The 15,956-nt window shown below is 39.4% G+C and overlaps 1 protein-coding gene across 1 annotated transcript in view; it reads right to left on the minus strand.

Annotated features, from left to right (window-relative positions):
• si:ch211-130h14.4 (uncharacterized) overlaps nt 1–15,956 on the minus strand; it is a 158,613-nt gene that overhangs the window by 95,281 nt on the left and 47,376 nt on the right. Inside the window, exons 5-7 of the mRNA XM_060831130.1 lie at nt 9,125–9,223; nt 7,775–7,913; nt 4,001–4,095 (exon numbers count right to left, since the gene is read on the minus strand). Of these exons, the coding sequence (XP_060687113.1) occupies nt 4,001–4,095; nt 7,775–7,913; nt 9,125–9,223 (333 nt within the window). The remainder of the gene's footprint in view (nt 1–4,000; nt 4,096–7,774; nt 7,914–9,124; nt 9,224–15,956) is intronic.

Here is a 15,956-nt window from a genome sequence, read left to right on the forward strand (position 1 = left end):
ATTGAGTCCATACTGACACTTTGAACAGCATCCCAACCAGATCCCCACTCTGCACTTCGTGTGCCTAACCCACCTGGCTGTAAAACCTTGGACACTATGGACAGTTTAACATGGCTAATCCACTTAACCTGCACATCTACGGACTGTGGGAGGAAATTGGAGCACCCGGAGGACATGGGGAGAATGTGCAAACTCCATACAGTCACCCGAGTCTGGAATTGAACCGTGGTCCCTAGCAATTTGAGGCAGCAGTGCTAACCATTGAGTCACCGTGCCATCCCATACTTCATCACAACTTCTAGAAATTAGATCAGAGTGGCGCTGGAAAAGCACAGGTCAGGCAGCATCCGAGGAGTAGGCAAATCGATATTTCGGGCAAAAGCCCTTCATCAGGAATCAGGATTTGCCCGAAACATCGATTTTCCTGCTCCTCGGATGCTGCCTGACTTGCTGTGCTTTTCCAACACCACTCTAATCTAAACTCTGGTTTCCAGCATCTGCAGTCCTCACTTTTGCCTACAACTTCTAGAAATGACAATTGATCTGATTGCACATTATCATGAAGCAAAAGGAAGCACATTGGCAAAGAGTTCTTCCTCAATAATTTGCTTTTACGGAAAATCTGTGGAAACCCTGGAAAAGGACCTCAATGGGCATTTTCTTGGAGTTTCACTGAAACTATGGTGAAGGATCAATAGAACTCCCATTCTAAATCCCTCACTATTTATACTAACAGCATCTAAAGTTCCTAGTTGGCAGTGTAAACCCACAGCCAACGAACACTGTGCAAAGGAAACTCAAGTTTTTAATATTGCCATAAATTCCAATTCTGCATTCATTTTACTTTATTCCTTCAACATGTCTCCCTTATTTATGCTCTCCACCCTGACTATTATGTTGGGTTTAGCAGGTTTGTACATTTATGTCAGTGTGGGTGGCTAGTTCACTGATCCCTGTGTTTTCAGCAGTATGACATTCTCAGACAATTCTCGATATAGGCTGTAACCCAATCACCAATACATTTCTCATTTCCTCAGAGCACAATGTCAAAGAATATTGAATATGGTTTAAAAAGGCCTCCAAGGTTTCACATAAATGGACATAATTCATAACTGAACCCAGAAAATTTGTCCAATTTGACCTCAGAGTGTTAATATAACTAAAGACAAAATAACCAGTGAAGATTCAGGAGAATATTTTACTGCAGCAAACTGCTATGATTTAGAATGTACTGCATGAAAGGTAATGGATCCAACAGTAATTTTCAAATTAAATTGGATGCAATACTTGAAGGGGAAAGATTTACAGGACTGTAGGAAAGCAACACAGATTGGGGCTAACTGATGGCTTCAAAGGCATGCTGTTTCATTCTGACAAACCTTTATGAAATGCAGCACATTGAAATCTGCTGGTCATCATTTCTTCACATTCTGAGAAAAAGGTAATTCGTTTTATCAGGAAAATGTAACTTATGTTGGGAGGCTCACAAATAAATATACATTTAAGTATCAATTAGAACCACACTTTTGTGGGAACTACTGTGAAATGTAATCTTCCAATTGATCTTTCCCAAGTTATTTTATGCAACAGTAAGGTGAACATTGGGTTTTTCTATAACCCAATCTTGTAAAAAAAATCAGAATACGCTGAATACAAAATATCATTGTTTCATAATGCATGATGCAGTTCTCTATCTGATGATAACGAAGTAGTCAATGTTATTGATGGAATTACAAAAGAAATCCACCAAGGATAAAATTAAAAACATGGCAGAACGTGGTGGACTACTAGCACCAAGTTTTTAAAAAAATCTTATCCAAGTAAATAAAATGTATGTAAATACTATGATTATACAATAATTATGCTTTAAAAATTGATAAAAAAAGGTAACTTTAAAAAGACAATTAAAAGTGTAAAACAAATAAAATAATTCTGAAGAAATCAAACCTCTATTCAGATAATAAATTCCAGTGAGTTAGGGTTATGTTGGTTTCTGTAATCTTATTATAGCCTCAAATTCAAAACATACTGAATTGAATTGTTTTCTATTTTATACAAAAATTGTACACCTTTTAATCATTTATTGGCTGTAATTTAGACTCATGAACCTATATTAAGTACCAACTACTTAAAATAGATGCCTTATTACAATAAATTCTTTTGTAAATGAATAGGCTGCAGGGAAAACAAACATGATGAAACAGATGAGTCTAGTGTCACAAGACGTCCACTGACTTTCTTCCAGATCATGCAGTACCCAAAGAAAGAATGTGCCCTGCAAATTAAACCTTTAACTGCCTTCAGCAATCTCTTGACAAACTGGGCTAAGAATTATTGCCACGTCTCATAGATTGGAAGGCTAACGTTCAAATCACACTGGTGTGTGAAGGGCCCGACCCACCCCAACTCATCATCCAGGACGCAGCTGTTAGTCTGTACACAAGAAAAGCAGGGCCGAGGTAAACCTGGAGTCATCCTTGACTTCGATCATTCATTCCACTTCCAGCTTCTCTTTCTAAACAAGCTTCCCTTCCCCAATCAAGTCAAGGTGGAAAAAAACTGCTGCAAAAATATAAACTACATTCATATAATTATAAAAAATGTAGAGGCATTAGTATCTCAGCCTGCATTATATACTGCAATTCAGTCTGGATACATATTCTACAGTGCTATCACGTCCTCAAATAATTCCTACTGCTCCTTTTGGAAAGGAGTTGCAGTTTTCATACAAAGAAAAATGAAAGTGCTATAAAAGTTGATTTACTTTCGTTCATCTCTATGATGAAGCTTAATTTCCCTTCATAACATGTAACCATTGGTCTCTATCATTTCAAGTGCATTTTCCATTTTGGATCTTCTATCTGCAGTAGAAAGCTTGAGTGCTAAGTTCTAATTCAAAATAAGAAACTGCAAGGGAACAGAGACATATTGTAGTGAGCACAAGCAATGTCAGGATACAAGCTGCTAATCACTTCACACTCTCATTACAGCACATATTTTTCAAAGATACTTAAAACTTCTATTTGCACAAGGAGGTCAAAGTGCCTCTATAATAAAATAAGTGATGTTTGAACCACATCTTCATCAATTCATAAGGGTGAATATTAGGGATGTTATACTGGTAGGTGTCAATACTATTTGTACAGATGCTGTTGTACTTCTAAAAGGACTATAATACTAATATCAACATCTAGAAAATACACACCAGAAATGATTAAAGCCAACAGCTATCTTAATAGTCCAAGATTTATAACTATCTTTACAATCCTGTGAAAATTAAGTATTCTCTGAAATTGGAAGTTGTACTTCTATTGAATACTTGTTCATTTCAGTTGGTACTCTCTGAACAGGCTTCAATCTTAATAAACTAGCAACCCAAGGATCATACAGCGACAATAGAAGTGGCTTGTTTAATAGCTTCATTCTATTTAGCAAATAGCTGCAACATACAAGCCCCAAAAACCCTCTACTCTAACAACAAATCCCCTGAACTTGAGAAAGAGCCAAAAAACATGACCCACGTTTCCAATCTTTACTAATATCCAATGGGGGAGAAAATTCAGCATAGGTTCCCACATCTGACCTCTATTCATCAACTCTTGCCCCCTGCTGAAAATGCGCATTGAAAAAGTGGACATTGAAGAAGTGAAGGATCAGCTGTGATTCCCTCTCACAACGAACATCCTGCTGAGAGTGAGTGTCAAAGCTCACATGTAAATAAAACCACTTGCGTACCAACAGAACTGCCAATAGAGAGAGAAGGGAAATGGAAAAATATCAGCCCCCCCCCCACCAAAACGTGGCAGGGAAAATAAAAATAGGGCATATCGAATAAATATACCATGTCGATAGTCAATTCCAGATAATCAATAAGAAAGAATTAGTCTAGTATCTAATTCAAATATTAACAAGCAAGGCAATCATTTATTACATTGATTTTAGTGAATGAAAAGCAATGTCAACAAGTAATAATGAATTGATACAGAGATAAGTTGCTTACAGCTGGGGTATGATTCTTTGTCTTTCTTGCTACACATGGATTTCTTGCTAGATCTTGTCCGAATCTCTTGTTGACATGAGGTGGTGACCTATTCACTGACAACAAAATAATACAATTACAACAAAAACATCTTGTGCATAGTGCCTTCAGTTTAGTAAACATCCCAAAGTGCAAAGCTCTTCACATTGAACAACATATGGAGAGATTAAGACAGATGACCTAAAGCTTGGTCTGGAGGTAGGTTCAAAGGTCCATCTCAATGAGATGAGAGAATGATGGAGATGCAGAAAAGTTTAAGGAAGGGAACTTCAAAAGTTAGAACCAGGCAACTGAAGGGGGAGCAATGAAACTTGGAAATGCTCAGAAGAGTTAAATTGGAAGGGGACACAGATTTCAGAGGGCTGGAAGATGTTGCAGGGAAATATAGGAGTGGTTTGAAATCATAGATACAAATTTTAAGACTGAGATGTTTCTTGACTGGGTTGGCACCAGCTGATGAGTACCTATGACTTAGTGAGAGTTTGGATCTGGACAGCATGTTTTTGGATGTGTTCCTGTTTATGTAGATGCAAGGTAGGGAGCTGGCCAGAACAGCGTTGTAGAAGTCAAGTTTCAGGGTGATCAACATGTGGATGATGAGTTCCAGCAGCAAATGACCTGATGCCGGGCAGCATCAGGTATGTTATGCAGTTGGATGGAAATGGACTTGGTGATAGAAAGGGGTTGGTGGCTCCATTGAAGATCTGGAATAGTCTCAGACAATTGTTTTGCTCTCTTCAATATTTAACTGGAGGGAAACTCTGCTCATCCATTGCTGGATATCAGACAAGCTATGTGACAAAAAGAGCCAAGTAGAGGTTGAATAAGCTAGTAATTGGTAGTTAGGGGTGTTGTCAGCATGAATGTTGCATGTAATGTTGTTTTCAAATGTTGTCATGGATGGCAAGTAATGTAGGAGGAGGACAATGATAAATCATTAGGGGACACCAGAGGCAATAGTTGAGGACCCTGGTTAAGACTGGAGCAAGGCAAGGGAAGTCCCAGCCAACTGGATGGAGGGTTAGAGCAGGATGGTTTGGTCACCACGTCAAAGTCTGTAGAGAGGTGGAGAAGGACAGGGAGAAATAATTTACTCCTGTCATAATCACAACAGACATCATTTATGACTTTGATAAGGGCTATTTTAATCTGTGGTGGAATGGAATCCTGATTGGAAGGATTCATACATGGAGTTGGAAAATCAATGGTAAGAATCGATTTGAGTAGTAACAACACATTCAAAGACTTTGGAGATGAATTAAAGGTTTGGCAAGGGTGGGAGGTTGTAAGAACAGAGTAGGGCATGGTGTAAACACCAATTTAAAAAGAAAGAGCATACAGAACGGGAGGTGAGGGAATTACACACCGATGAACATAGTGGTAGGAAGAATGTCAGTTTCTCACTTTTTGGAGGTGATGTGGATGGTGGGTTGGCAGGAAAATGCTATTTAAGGAGGCAGTTGGTGTTGGGAAGAGAATGCAGGGAGTTATTCCAGCATCCAGAGTGATTCTGGAATAGTATACAACTCTGGCAAATGAGAGCAGGACTCAGTAGTGCTCTATAATGGTCAAAACTGTTCTGGCAATAATTGGCTAAATCAGTTATTTACCATAAACACTCCACTCTGCATATCTTGGACTTAAGGTAAACAATGATTGGGACAGAATAGAGAGCAACTAGGATAGGTAAGTGTAATTGTTTTGACTGGATCAAGAACATCAATGATGAAGGTAAGAAGAAACACATAGCTGTAAAATATATTGTGGAACGTGGAGCTCAGCAGTTGTGCGTTTGCAAATACTATAATTCGCTGGGAGGAGAGGTTTCTTCCAGAGTTGGACAAAGGAGGAGAAAGATTTTGGAGCAATAAGTCCATGTAGATGGAGTATGAAACATGATGAGAGATGGCTTCATTTATGATTGCAGTAGAGAAGCTGCATGAAATGACAAGTAAACATATAAATGGGCTGAGGAGTTTTTTTTTGGAAGGAGAGATTTAGAAAGAATAACAAAGCAGTAGAGGGGGTTTCATAAACTTAGATGGAGGATGAAACCATTGACTGTGAGATGGTGCTTGATTTATAGGCTAAGGAAGGAAAGCAGTGAAAATATTTACTTGCTTGAATAGAGAATGAGGATGTTATATGAGAAGCAAGAGGGATAGTTCAAAATGAATGTTCAAAGGAGGAGATGGTGTCAAAGCAATCAGGGACAAATTGAGGCAAGATCTGGCCATATCACCATATGAAGAAGTTTGGGAGGGAAAATGGTGAAATGTATAGTCAGGCAGGGAAGTTTGGATTAGGGAAAGGTGTTGTCATACCAGATTTCTATGAAGAATGCCAAGAGAGGCACAGACAGAGATTCCAAATTTATCCAAAAAAAGTAAGCAGTAGGAGATTAGCAAGACCAAAGACTACTACAGGATTCAGGAAGGAATTAGGGAAAGTAGAATAGCCAAGAAGAGCAAAGTAAGAGGAGACATGATGACAAGGGAGGTGAATCTAGCAGGGGTAGAGAGAAAAAAAAGAGTGGAAATAGAAATGATAGACTCAGATCCAAAGTGGCAGCAAAAATAAGCTCATGAATGTATCTTGAGAAAACTCAAGATACCTCGGATTTCTTTCTAACAATGACCAAATACTTAAATTTAACCAGAATATAATTGATGGATTTGGCATGAAACATTGATGAACTGTTGTTCAAGTTCAGATACAGGTGAAGTCCAGAGCTGTTGAATAATAAGATATTTCCATGCAGAGCTCATTGAAGTCCTATATGTCAATGCATCTACCTATATAACATCAGCAGGAACAACAGCTAGTAGTTGTTTGCTGGAACTTTATGCATCTGTGAACAGGAGAGATGGTGGTGTCATGATATTGACATTGGATTGGTAATGCAAAGGTACAGGCTTGTGATCTTGTAACATGAGTTCAAACTCAACCATGAGAAGCTAATCGAATGTGCATTCAATTAATAAATCTGGAATATAAAGCTAGTAAGACACATGACCATGGCAACAAATCACTGTTGTAAAACGCCTTTTGGCTCACTAACTTTGTCAGGAAAGGAAATCTGTCATGCTTACCTAGTTTACACGAGACCCCAGATACACAGTTAACTCTTACCTGCTCTTTGATGTGATCCAGCAAGCCATTCAATTAAGAGAGATTAAAGATGGGAAACAAAAGCTAGCCATAAAATGTATGAGCTGAAGCAGGCCATTCAACCCATCAAAACCACTCTGCCATTCATTGACATCACAACTGATCTGGTAATACTCAAATCCACTTTCCTGCCTTTTCCTTATGATTCTTGATTTCGTTAATAATTGAAAATTTGTCAATCACAACCTTGAATTTACTTAATGACCCAGCTTCTTCAGCGCTCTGTGTAAAGAAGTTTAGTTTGACCTTGCCAGTCATGCCCACATCACAGGAACAAATAAAAAGGAATCCAGTGCAGCTGAATATTAATTCCAGTATGACTCACAGATGAATCTCTTCATGTAAGTCTAAGCCAAGAACTTTCGTGGCACAGTAGCATAGTCCCTACCTCTGACCCAGGAGATCTAGGTTCAGGTCTCGCCTACTCAAGAGATGTGTAATTCACCATTAATGGTATATCTACAGTATCTATATAAAACAAAGGAACTCTTTGAAGAAAGTAGCCTCTTCTCAACTTTGTTAGACGTTTAAAGTGATTTAGATGGGTAAGATAATAAACTGAACTTTTTAGCTTTATGTCCTGGAGTTTTGCTTCAAATGGTGAAGCACGTGGCGGTTGTTTTAAGAGGCGCCAGAATTCTTCATAATCTCCTTGGTTTTTCAAAATTCCATTCTTGGCCAGTTGGTCCTGCAGCTCTACAATCTGAACAAAGACAAGTTGAAGGACAGGTTTTAGCACCAAGTGACATCAAAGTTGCATGCACAAATCTCACTGATTACTCGTGTACCTCTTTGGTGGTCAATTTTCACAAACCTGTTGCAAGTATTCAAGTGCTCAGTGCCTTTTTATTAAAAAAATTGTAAACGTACTATTTCTAGTTTCGTATGTGCATTTTTCAAGTTAATATTATATTATCCCATTTTTGATTACTGACACAATGACAAAAGACAAGCCATCTCAGCCTCTATAGAGTGGCTCCCCAAGTTTAATCTGGTCATAGGTGAGGCAAATAGGCAAGTCAATTCCTGGATTCAACCCTGAGCTAAACTGAGATATACACTATTGATGTATTAAATGGTGTTTATCCCAGCTGAATCTGATGGTCTCTTCAATCCTATTTTCTGCTGGATGTATGCTCCAGCAATCTAACACATTTTGAGAGTGGGTAATCGAGGATCAATTTTGGATTGAACCTGGGGCCTCCTGGTTTTATTTGGTTTAGTACTACCCAACATTATTAGTGCTCAATAAATAATTAGAGAGCTGGAAATACAGATTTAGAATAACAATAAGAATTGAAGTACAAATTCATAATTCTGATAAAAATGCAGATTGGGAACTAAAATTGATTATTAGACTTCATTATACTTTGAAGCTGAATCCCCTGATATTTACTACTTGGTAAATTCCAAGGCCAGGGTCAGCTATTTATGTAATAACCAGATTGCTGTATTTCTAACACTAAACTATTGCTAACCCTTTTGTCATCAAATCTCAATAGTGACAGGATTTTTTTTATGTCCAGCTGTATCCCTTTAACTAAATTCCTCATATATATCTGGTAGAAAAGGAGACTCCGAAAGAGGAGGAACAAGATGACTTCCAAATTCTGTCAAAGAAATGATTTTTGGTTTCTCCTGGAATCTGTCCATTTCTGAAATTATTTAAAGAAGAATTTAAAAATTGCTTGGGTGATAACAATATTACATTAGGCTTTTGTGGCTCCACTACCAATTTAGCGTATGGCATTTGAATAGCAATTTTCTTTTAGTGAGGTGGTACAAAACAAAGTTAAAAATCACACATCATCAGGTTGTAGTCCAACAGGTTTAATTGGAAGCACTAGTTTTCGGAGAGCTGGACCTTTAATTCTGATACAAAAGACACTGAAACAAAAGATACATCATTCATACCATGTAAAAATGTGACTTTGGAATGGACTTGAGGTATTTAATTTCATGGCAGAGCTGGGCGCATTCTGACTGCTGACCAAATATCTGCCTCGAAGTATTCTAAAAAAAGACAGATTGAAGAACTTGTCAGTAGTTCTAGAAGCTGAGATACAAAGCACCGAGCAAATGACATGTAAACATTCAGCCACAGGAAGCCATTAACAACACTGGCCACCAATTAGGACCCAGCAGGTAACCTTAACACTGCCTGCTGATGCTGCTCCACCTCTCCTCCTTTGACATAACTCACTGTTTTAACTGAGGAAACAACAGGCTGCTTCATTTATCCAGCAATTTGTACTAAAAGATCCCTGCTGACAAGCCTATAAAACCGTTTGTAGTCCTTCTCTGCCTTCTTTTCATTGTATGCCATAATAAGCAGCAATTACTGGGTGCAAAACAACTCGGCTTCTTACAAGAAAAAGGGAAGCAAAGATTTGGTGATGTTGTTGGACTTTTCTTAAGTCATTTATGCAAAGTGTATGCCCCCACTATTTTAGAAAATAAAGCTATTGTTCACTTTCTGGCAACCTTCACTTCCTTATCGCTTTTAAAATTATTTTAAAACTATTGTTGAAAATACACTTATTACAGTTACATGACATGTCAGATATAATTTGAATACCTTTAAGAGTAGGCTTTAAATCTTGAGTTTTCAATAAACTTCTTAAATTGTTCACCTGCATTTACATAACACCTATAATTTCAAATCACTCAAAAAAGAATGGTACAGCGTGAGCCTCAGGAATTGCTGCTGCATTGGTTGATTTTCATATGCTGAACATTAACACAATAACAATTCTCAGACAACAGCTTTTAAATCATTAAATGTTTCAAGTTTAACATTTAGTTGTTAATCTCTCATTTTGATGGAACAGGACATTTTATATTGTTATTAGAATTCTTTAATAAAGTTGCTGGTGACATAGTGACTCTAGATAGAAGATTGGCATTCAGACACTTTTTCAAGAAAGCATGTTCCTTTTCATTCTGTAGACTGCTCCATCCATTGAACAAAGCAAATTCAGCATACAGTTTCGTAAAAGGTGTTACAATTGTGCCTTTGATTCTGGAGTTGTGTATTGTATCTCAGACGTCGTCTGCATTCTACGCGCATTTGGCCATGACAGGATGCAGTGTAGTGTCAAAAGGCTGAATTACAATGGCTTGGGAAAATAGGATTATCTACTGCCCTCCAGTGACAACGAACTGGTGGTGACTATCAGAAAAACACGGGACTTATTTATCTAATAGTAAAGCTGGCTTGTATTACTAGATTTTGGATTAGTGGTGCTGGAAGAACACAGCAGTTCAGGCAGCATCCGAGGAGCAGCAAAATCGACATTTCAGGCAAAAGTCCTTCATCAGGAATAAAGGCAGAGAGCCTGAAGCATGGTCTGCCTTTATTCCTGATGAAGGGCTTTTGCCTGAAACGTCGATTTCGCTGCTCATTGGATGCTGCCCGAACTGCTGTGCTCTTCCAGCACCACTAATCCAGAATCTGGTTTCCAGCATCTGCAGTCATTGTTGTTACCTTGTATTACTAGATTCAAAGTGCTAATGATACATGTGTCCCTCTAATCCTGTCATTTGCAATGGCACAGGACTTCCACATTTCACTATTTTACAAGGACCAATAGCATCTTCCTTTGTGATCAAACCTTGACCAGTGGAATTTAATTAACTGCCTTCAGAACACACAAGTGGTCATTACAATAAAGAATGACCGTTTTTAGCTTATAATTTCAATTTTAATTTCTTTTCCTTATTCTGCTTACAACGTCATGTCCCCAGTGATCCGGAGGACAAAGTCTCTGTCTGACTCCATGCTTTCGCAGTTCTATTTTTGTTTGGGTGAGGTGGGAGAAAACAACATAGGCGATAGTATTTAACTAATATCATCACTTCATAATTTGCAGCTCTTGATGTGAAACTCAATAGGGGAAACCTGAAAGTGCAAACTTACATCCCATCATAGAATTATCAAATATTCCATTTGACAAGTTAGCAACCATCAGAAAGTTGCTGTTCTCTCTATGTGTTACACACTGCCTGTGACAGAAAGGTATGATCAGAGCCAATGAAAACTTGGTGTCATTGATAGTACAGAAACTGCCTGAAGAGGCCTTTGCAATGGACACTTCACTGATTAAAAAGTGCTGGTAGTGCCATAGTTTTTGTTCATTGCACTTGCGTCAGGTTTGCTCTTTTAATTTTGATTTGTTAGGATTAAATACTGGACACTGTGATCAGGACAGCAAGGATCTTGGCTGGGAGAAAATGGGGAGAGTTGGCCTAAGAAGGAGCTAGAGGGGACAGGGGGCAGAGTCTAGAACTGAGAGGGTGGGGTGAAAAAGTCTAGAAGGATTTGGGGGCCTTGTAATTGAGCAAACCAGAGAACCAGAGCTTGGATGAAATGCAAAGGTTATGGAAAAAAGATTGGAGTTGTCACTTGGACTAGGGGTGACATCAGGCTGAACTTTGTTGAAGTGATTGGGGGGGGGGGGGTTCCCATGAACAGACCCGAAAGCAGAGTGGAGCAGGGGAAGTAAACTTTACTGATTTACTGAACCCATGGTCACGTTTTACAGCTGGCAGCTGGCTGGTTGGTTGCCACTCAGCAATTGTTTCAGTCAAAGCTAGTCAGCTGTCCTGAGGAGCTGTTTGGACAATTGGAGGTCCACAGTGCCACCAGCAGCAGTGGCTATTGCTGGGACTGCACCTGGAAGAGGAGGACACCAGGAATGATGATACAGTACCTTCTCATTGCCACTGGGAGTTCTTGCATAGGTCTAAAGATTCCAAGAAAGGTCCATCCACCAACATCCACCAGAATTTACATGGCAGCTTCCAAGAGCTGGTGGAATGCCAATGACAGCAGAAAGAGGCAATTAATGGCCACTTAAGCGGTTTAATTTATCTCTGGATAAGAGGTAGAATTGTCTGCCATCCTCTCCACTGCTGGCAGGATAGCAAGGAATTGAGAATTTATACTTACTGCATAAATAAGGAGTGACTACTGTGCTCTAAACCCCTTCCCATCCCAGGTTCACATCAACTATTCCTCCTTTCAATGCAGTGTAAAGTTCATCTTCATACTCACGTGACACACAATGAGGTGATGTTTCCCACTGCCATGCCCCCTCAGAGGTTTCAAAGGTGTTGGATACTTGTCCCGCATTCAACACTTTTTAAGTCATTGCCATCACAACGATGCAGAACCTAATGTCAATGTGAGATTTTCAAGCTCCAAGAACTGTGCTTTCAGGCATTCGACAATCTCAGTGGCAAATGTTAAATTCAGATGGTCCACCTCGACTTGTCAGAATAATAGCCGACTGTGATAAGGTAATCAGTTTCTGCGAGTGTAAAGCAGTCTACTCCCAGCTTCATCCATGATTTGGAGATGCCGGTGTTGGACTGGGCTGTACAAAGTTAAAAATCACACAATGCGAAAGCTAGTGTACTTCCAATTAAATCTGTTGGACTATAACCTGGTGTTGTGTGATTTTTAGCTTCATCCATGATCTCTTTGGGATGTTGTATACTCGGTACTCATTCTCAAGCACTGACATGGTCATTGGTTTCATTGCTCATGTTTACCCAGTACAGCACATCTCTTGCCTGCCCCTCAGTTTTGATTCAATTTTCTGGTGATTTGCATGGATGCACATTAACATGCCTTTCTCCACTACTTTGGGATAATGAATCAATTTCCTGTGTCCAATATGACATCTTCAGCTGTCAATCTCTGTATGACCAATATGTTTTTATAGCAACATGTGTGTCATTCATGCTCTCTGGCCATCCTTCCAACATGAGAGATCTGTATCTTGTGGGATAGTTTGTTTGACTTGAGCAAGGTCCAGGTCTATTATATTCAAAGCTCTTCTGGATTGATGATTTTTGCAGCATGCCAAGCTGCTGCTTCACATTGAATCTGGAAGATTTCCCACTCTGTCACAGCACCCTCCACATTCTTCATTTGGAATGCTGCTTGATAACATGCCTGCAATATATAACTGCTTCCCTTGCTTGTCTGTCACATCCAGATAGTATCTTGATAAGGAGTAACATTCTTTAGCTGATGCTTTGGAGAAGATAGCAATGGTTTCAGGGAAATGCTTTGAAGTAGCTGGTGGCTGGACTTGACTGTCACTTTTCTAAGCAGGTATTAATGAAAATCTTCACAAGCAAAATAATGGCCAGGCACACACTTTCTCAAGCTGGGCAAAATGTTGTTGTGTGTTAATACCCTGGATGCAAATACACTGGTTATCTTTTCTGCAGTAGGGTTGCTTAATTGTGAAGCACTGCAAGGTGACTTCAACATTTATTTCAGCACTGGTATTATCATCACTAGTTGCTTGGTTTTAATGAATGCTCCTTCTTGTTCTGTGCCCCAATACCATTGTACACCCTTGGCTGAGAGTTGGTGTTTACAAATTGGGCAAGATATTTGCCAAATTGTTGAGGAATTCACCAAATCGTTGCACTGCCTTTACACCTTCAGTTGTTGGACTTTGTGCCTCTTTAATTGTAATTTTTTTCTTGTTTAACTTTGGGCATATCTGGTGAGCTCTGTCAAGCAGTTGCATTAGATTTTAATTGTTGTCATCAATAGCTTCTTCCATTGAGTCTCAGCATCCACCTATCAGATCATCTGCTATAATTTCCACTTCTGAAGGTCACCAACTATCTTATGTCGGTTGCCTTGATATTCTTCTGGAGCCTTACAAATGCCTCACTGACAGAGTTAATACAGTGAAAACAGCTGGACTGCTCTGCTTGCCTCTACCTTCCCCTGCTCCATGTGTTATAGTAGTGGAGGTAGAATAAGGCCCTTAAGGCCTGATGCCTTACTCACCCAATATATAATATGGGAGAAAAGTCAGTAGTAAAAAGGAAGGCAGTAAGCAAGCCACTTGGTTTATCATAACAGTCCCCCTTCTTCAAAACAAGCAGTGTTCAACCCATTGTTGCTGTTTCCTCTTTGCTTCATATACGGTATGTCACTGAAAGGAACATCACTCTTTGCATGTGTGAGTTATTTATCTTGCAAGTCAATTATTTTTCTACTGAGTTCTCCCATGCTGAGATTAGACCATTGCATGCAAGAACCTCACATTTCCTTCTCCTTCAAACATTGTAGACACAGCTAATAACACAAACATCAAATTCATGGATTGAACCAATCAATAACTCCGAGTTGAACCCAAAGGTTCTTGATGTTTTAAGACCATAAGAAATAGGTCCAGATGTAGACCATTTGGCCCCTTGAGCCTGCTCCGTCATTCAGTAGGATAATGGTTAATCCAACATTAATCATGTCCACTTTCCTGCCTTTTCCCCATAACCCTGGATTCTCCGACTGATCTATCTATTTCAGCCTTAAATATACATAAGGACTTTGCCCCACTGCTCAGTGTGGCAAGGTGTTCCAAAGACCTTTAAACTTCATAGGAAATTGGTGCTCAGTTATTCTGAGAATATGCTCTCTGGTCTCGGACTGTCCCATGAGGGAAAATGGCCACACAGCATTTACCCTTCAAGCCCCTTAAGAATCCTATAAGTTTCAATGAGATCATTTTTCATTTTTCTAAACTCCAGTGAGTAGAGTTCCAACCTGTTTAATCTCTGCTCCCAAGACAATCTCTTCATAATAGAAATCATCCTATTGAACCTTCTCTGAATAGCCTCAAATGAAATGGTATCTTCCCTTAAAGAAGGGGACCAAAATTGCTCACAGTCCTCCAGATGTGGTCTCACTAGCACCATGTACAGCTGCAGTAAGATTTCCCTAGCCTTATACTCCAAATTCTTTGGAATAAGAGCCGACATTCCATGATCCTTCCTGGTACCCGCTGCACCTGCATTGCAGCTTTCTGGATTTTTTTCTCCATTTAAATAATATTCAATTGTTTTGTTCTCACTTCACAATTTTCCCACATTATATTCCATTTGCCAACTTTTTGTACACTCACTTAAGCTATTGATATCTTTTTAGCAAGATGTTTCTATTCCTCTCGCAATCTGCCTTTCCACATGTTGGAATTGAATAGAATAGAATACAATAGCCTTCATTGTCACATATATCGAATGAGTATAATGAAAAGGTTTATGCGTCAGCATTTACAGTGTTGACTCAGATACAAAAGTACCTCGGTGCAGCTTTAGTTACAAAATTTAGACAATACAGAAATAAAATGTCCAGCACTACATAAATAAAAATTCAGTAGAGCAGATCACACTGGCACCTAGTTTCCAGTCCACACTAGGCCCTGGCTCCACACTGCCCCAATGATATGCCACGCCAGGAGGCTACTGCAAAGAGTTGTAAGTTCGCCACGCCGGGACGCTGTTGCAGAAGGCTGCTGAGTCAGGCTGGGGGGTCACCGCACCACGCTGGGGAGGACCCCACAAGACAAGGCCACAGCACCAGATCAGGAGGTTGTCACAACACACCGAAAAGCCACTGCAGGAGGCCGGGAGATGCCACATCAAGCAAGGAGGCCACCACATCAGAGGAGACCGGGGATCAAAGAGGAAAAAAAAGCAAAACAAAACAGAGGAAGATAAATAGAAGAAAAGGAGAAGAAAAACAGGTGGAGCAGACAAGCTCCAGGTGGAGCATTCTTCGTTTCTATTTTGCAGCATTTGCAAATTTGGCCATAGTATATTCACGTCCTTCCTCCATGTCATTAATATATATTGTGAAAGCTGTGGTGCTAAGATTGATTCCTGTGGAATCTCAAGGATCACAAGTCGCTAATCTGAAAAACAAACTCTTATC

The sequence above is a fragment of the Hemiscyllium ocellatum genome, chromosome 10 (genome assembly GCF_020745735.1).
Source record: "Hemiscyllium ocellatum isolate sHemOce1 chromosome 10, sHemOce1.pat.X.cur, whole genome shotgun sequence".
Taxonomy (NCBI): Eukaryota; Metazoa; Chordata; class Chondrichthyes; order Orectolobiformes; family Hemiscylliidae; genus Hemiscyllium; species Hemiscyllium ocellatum.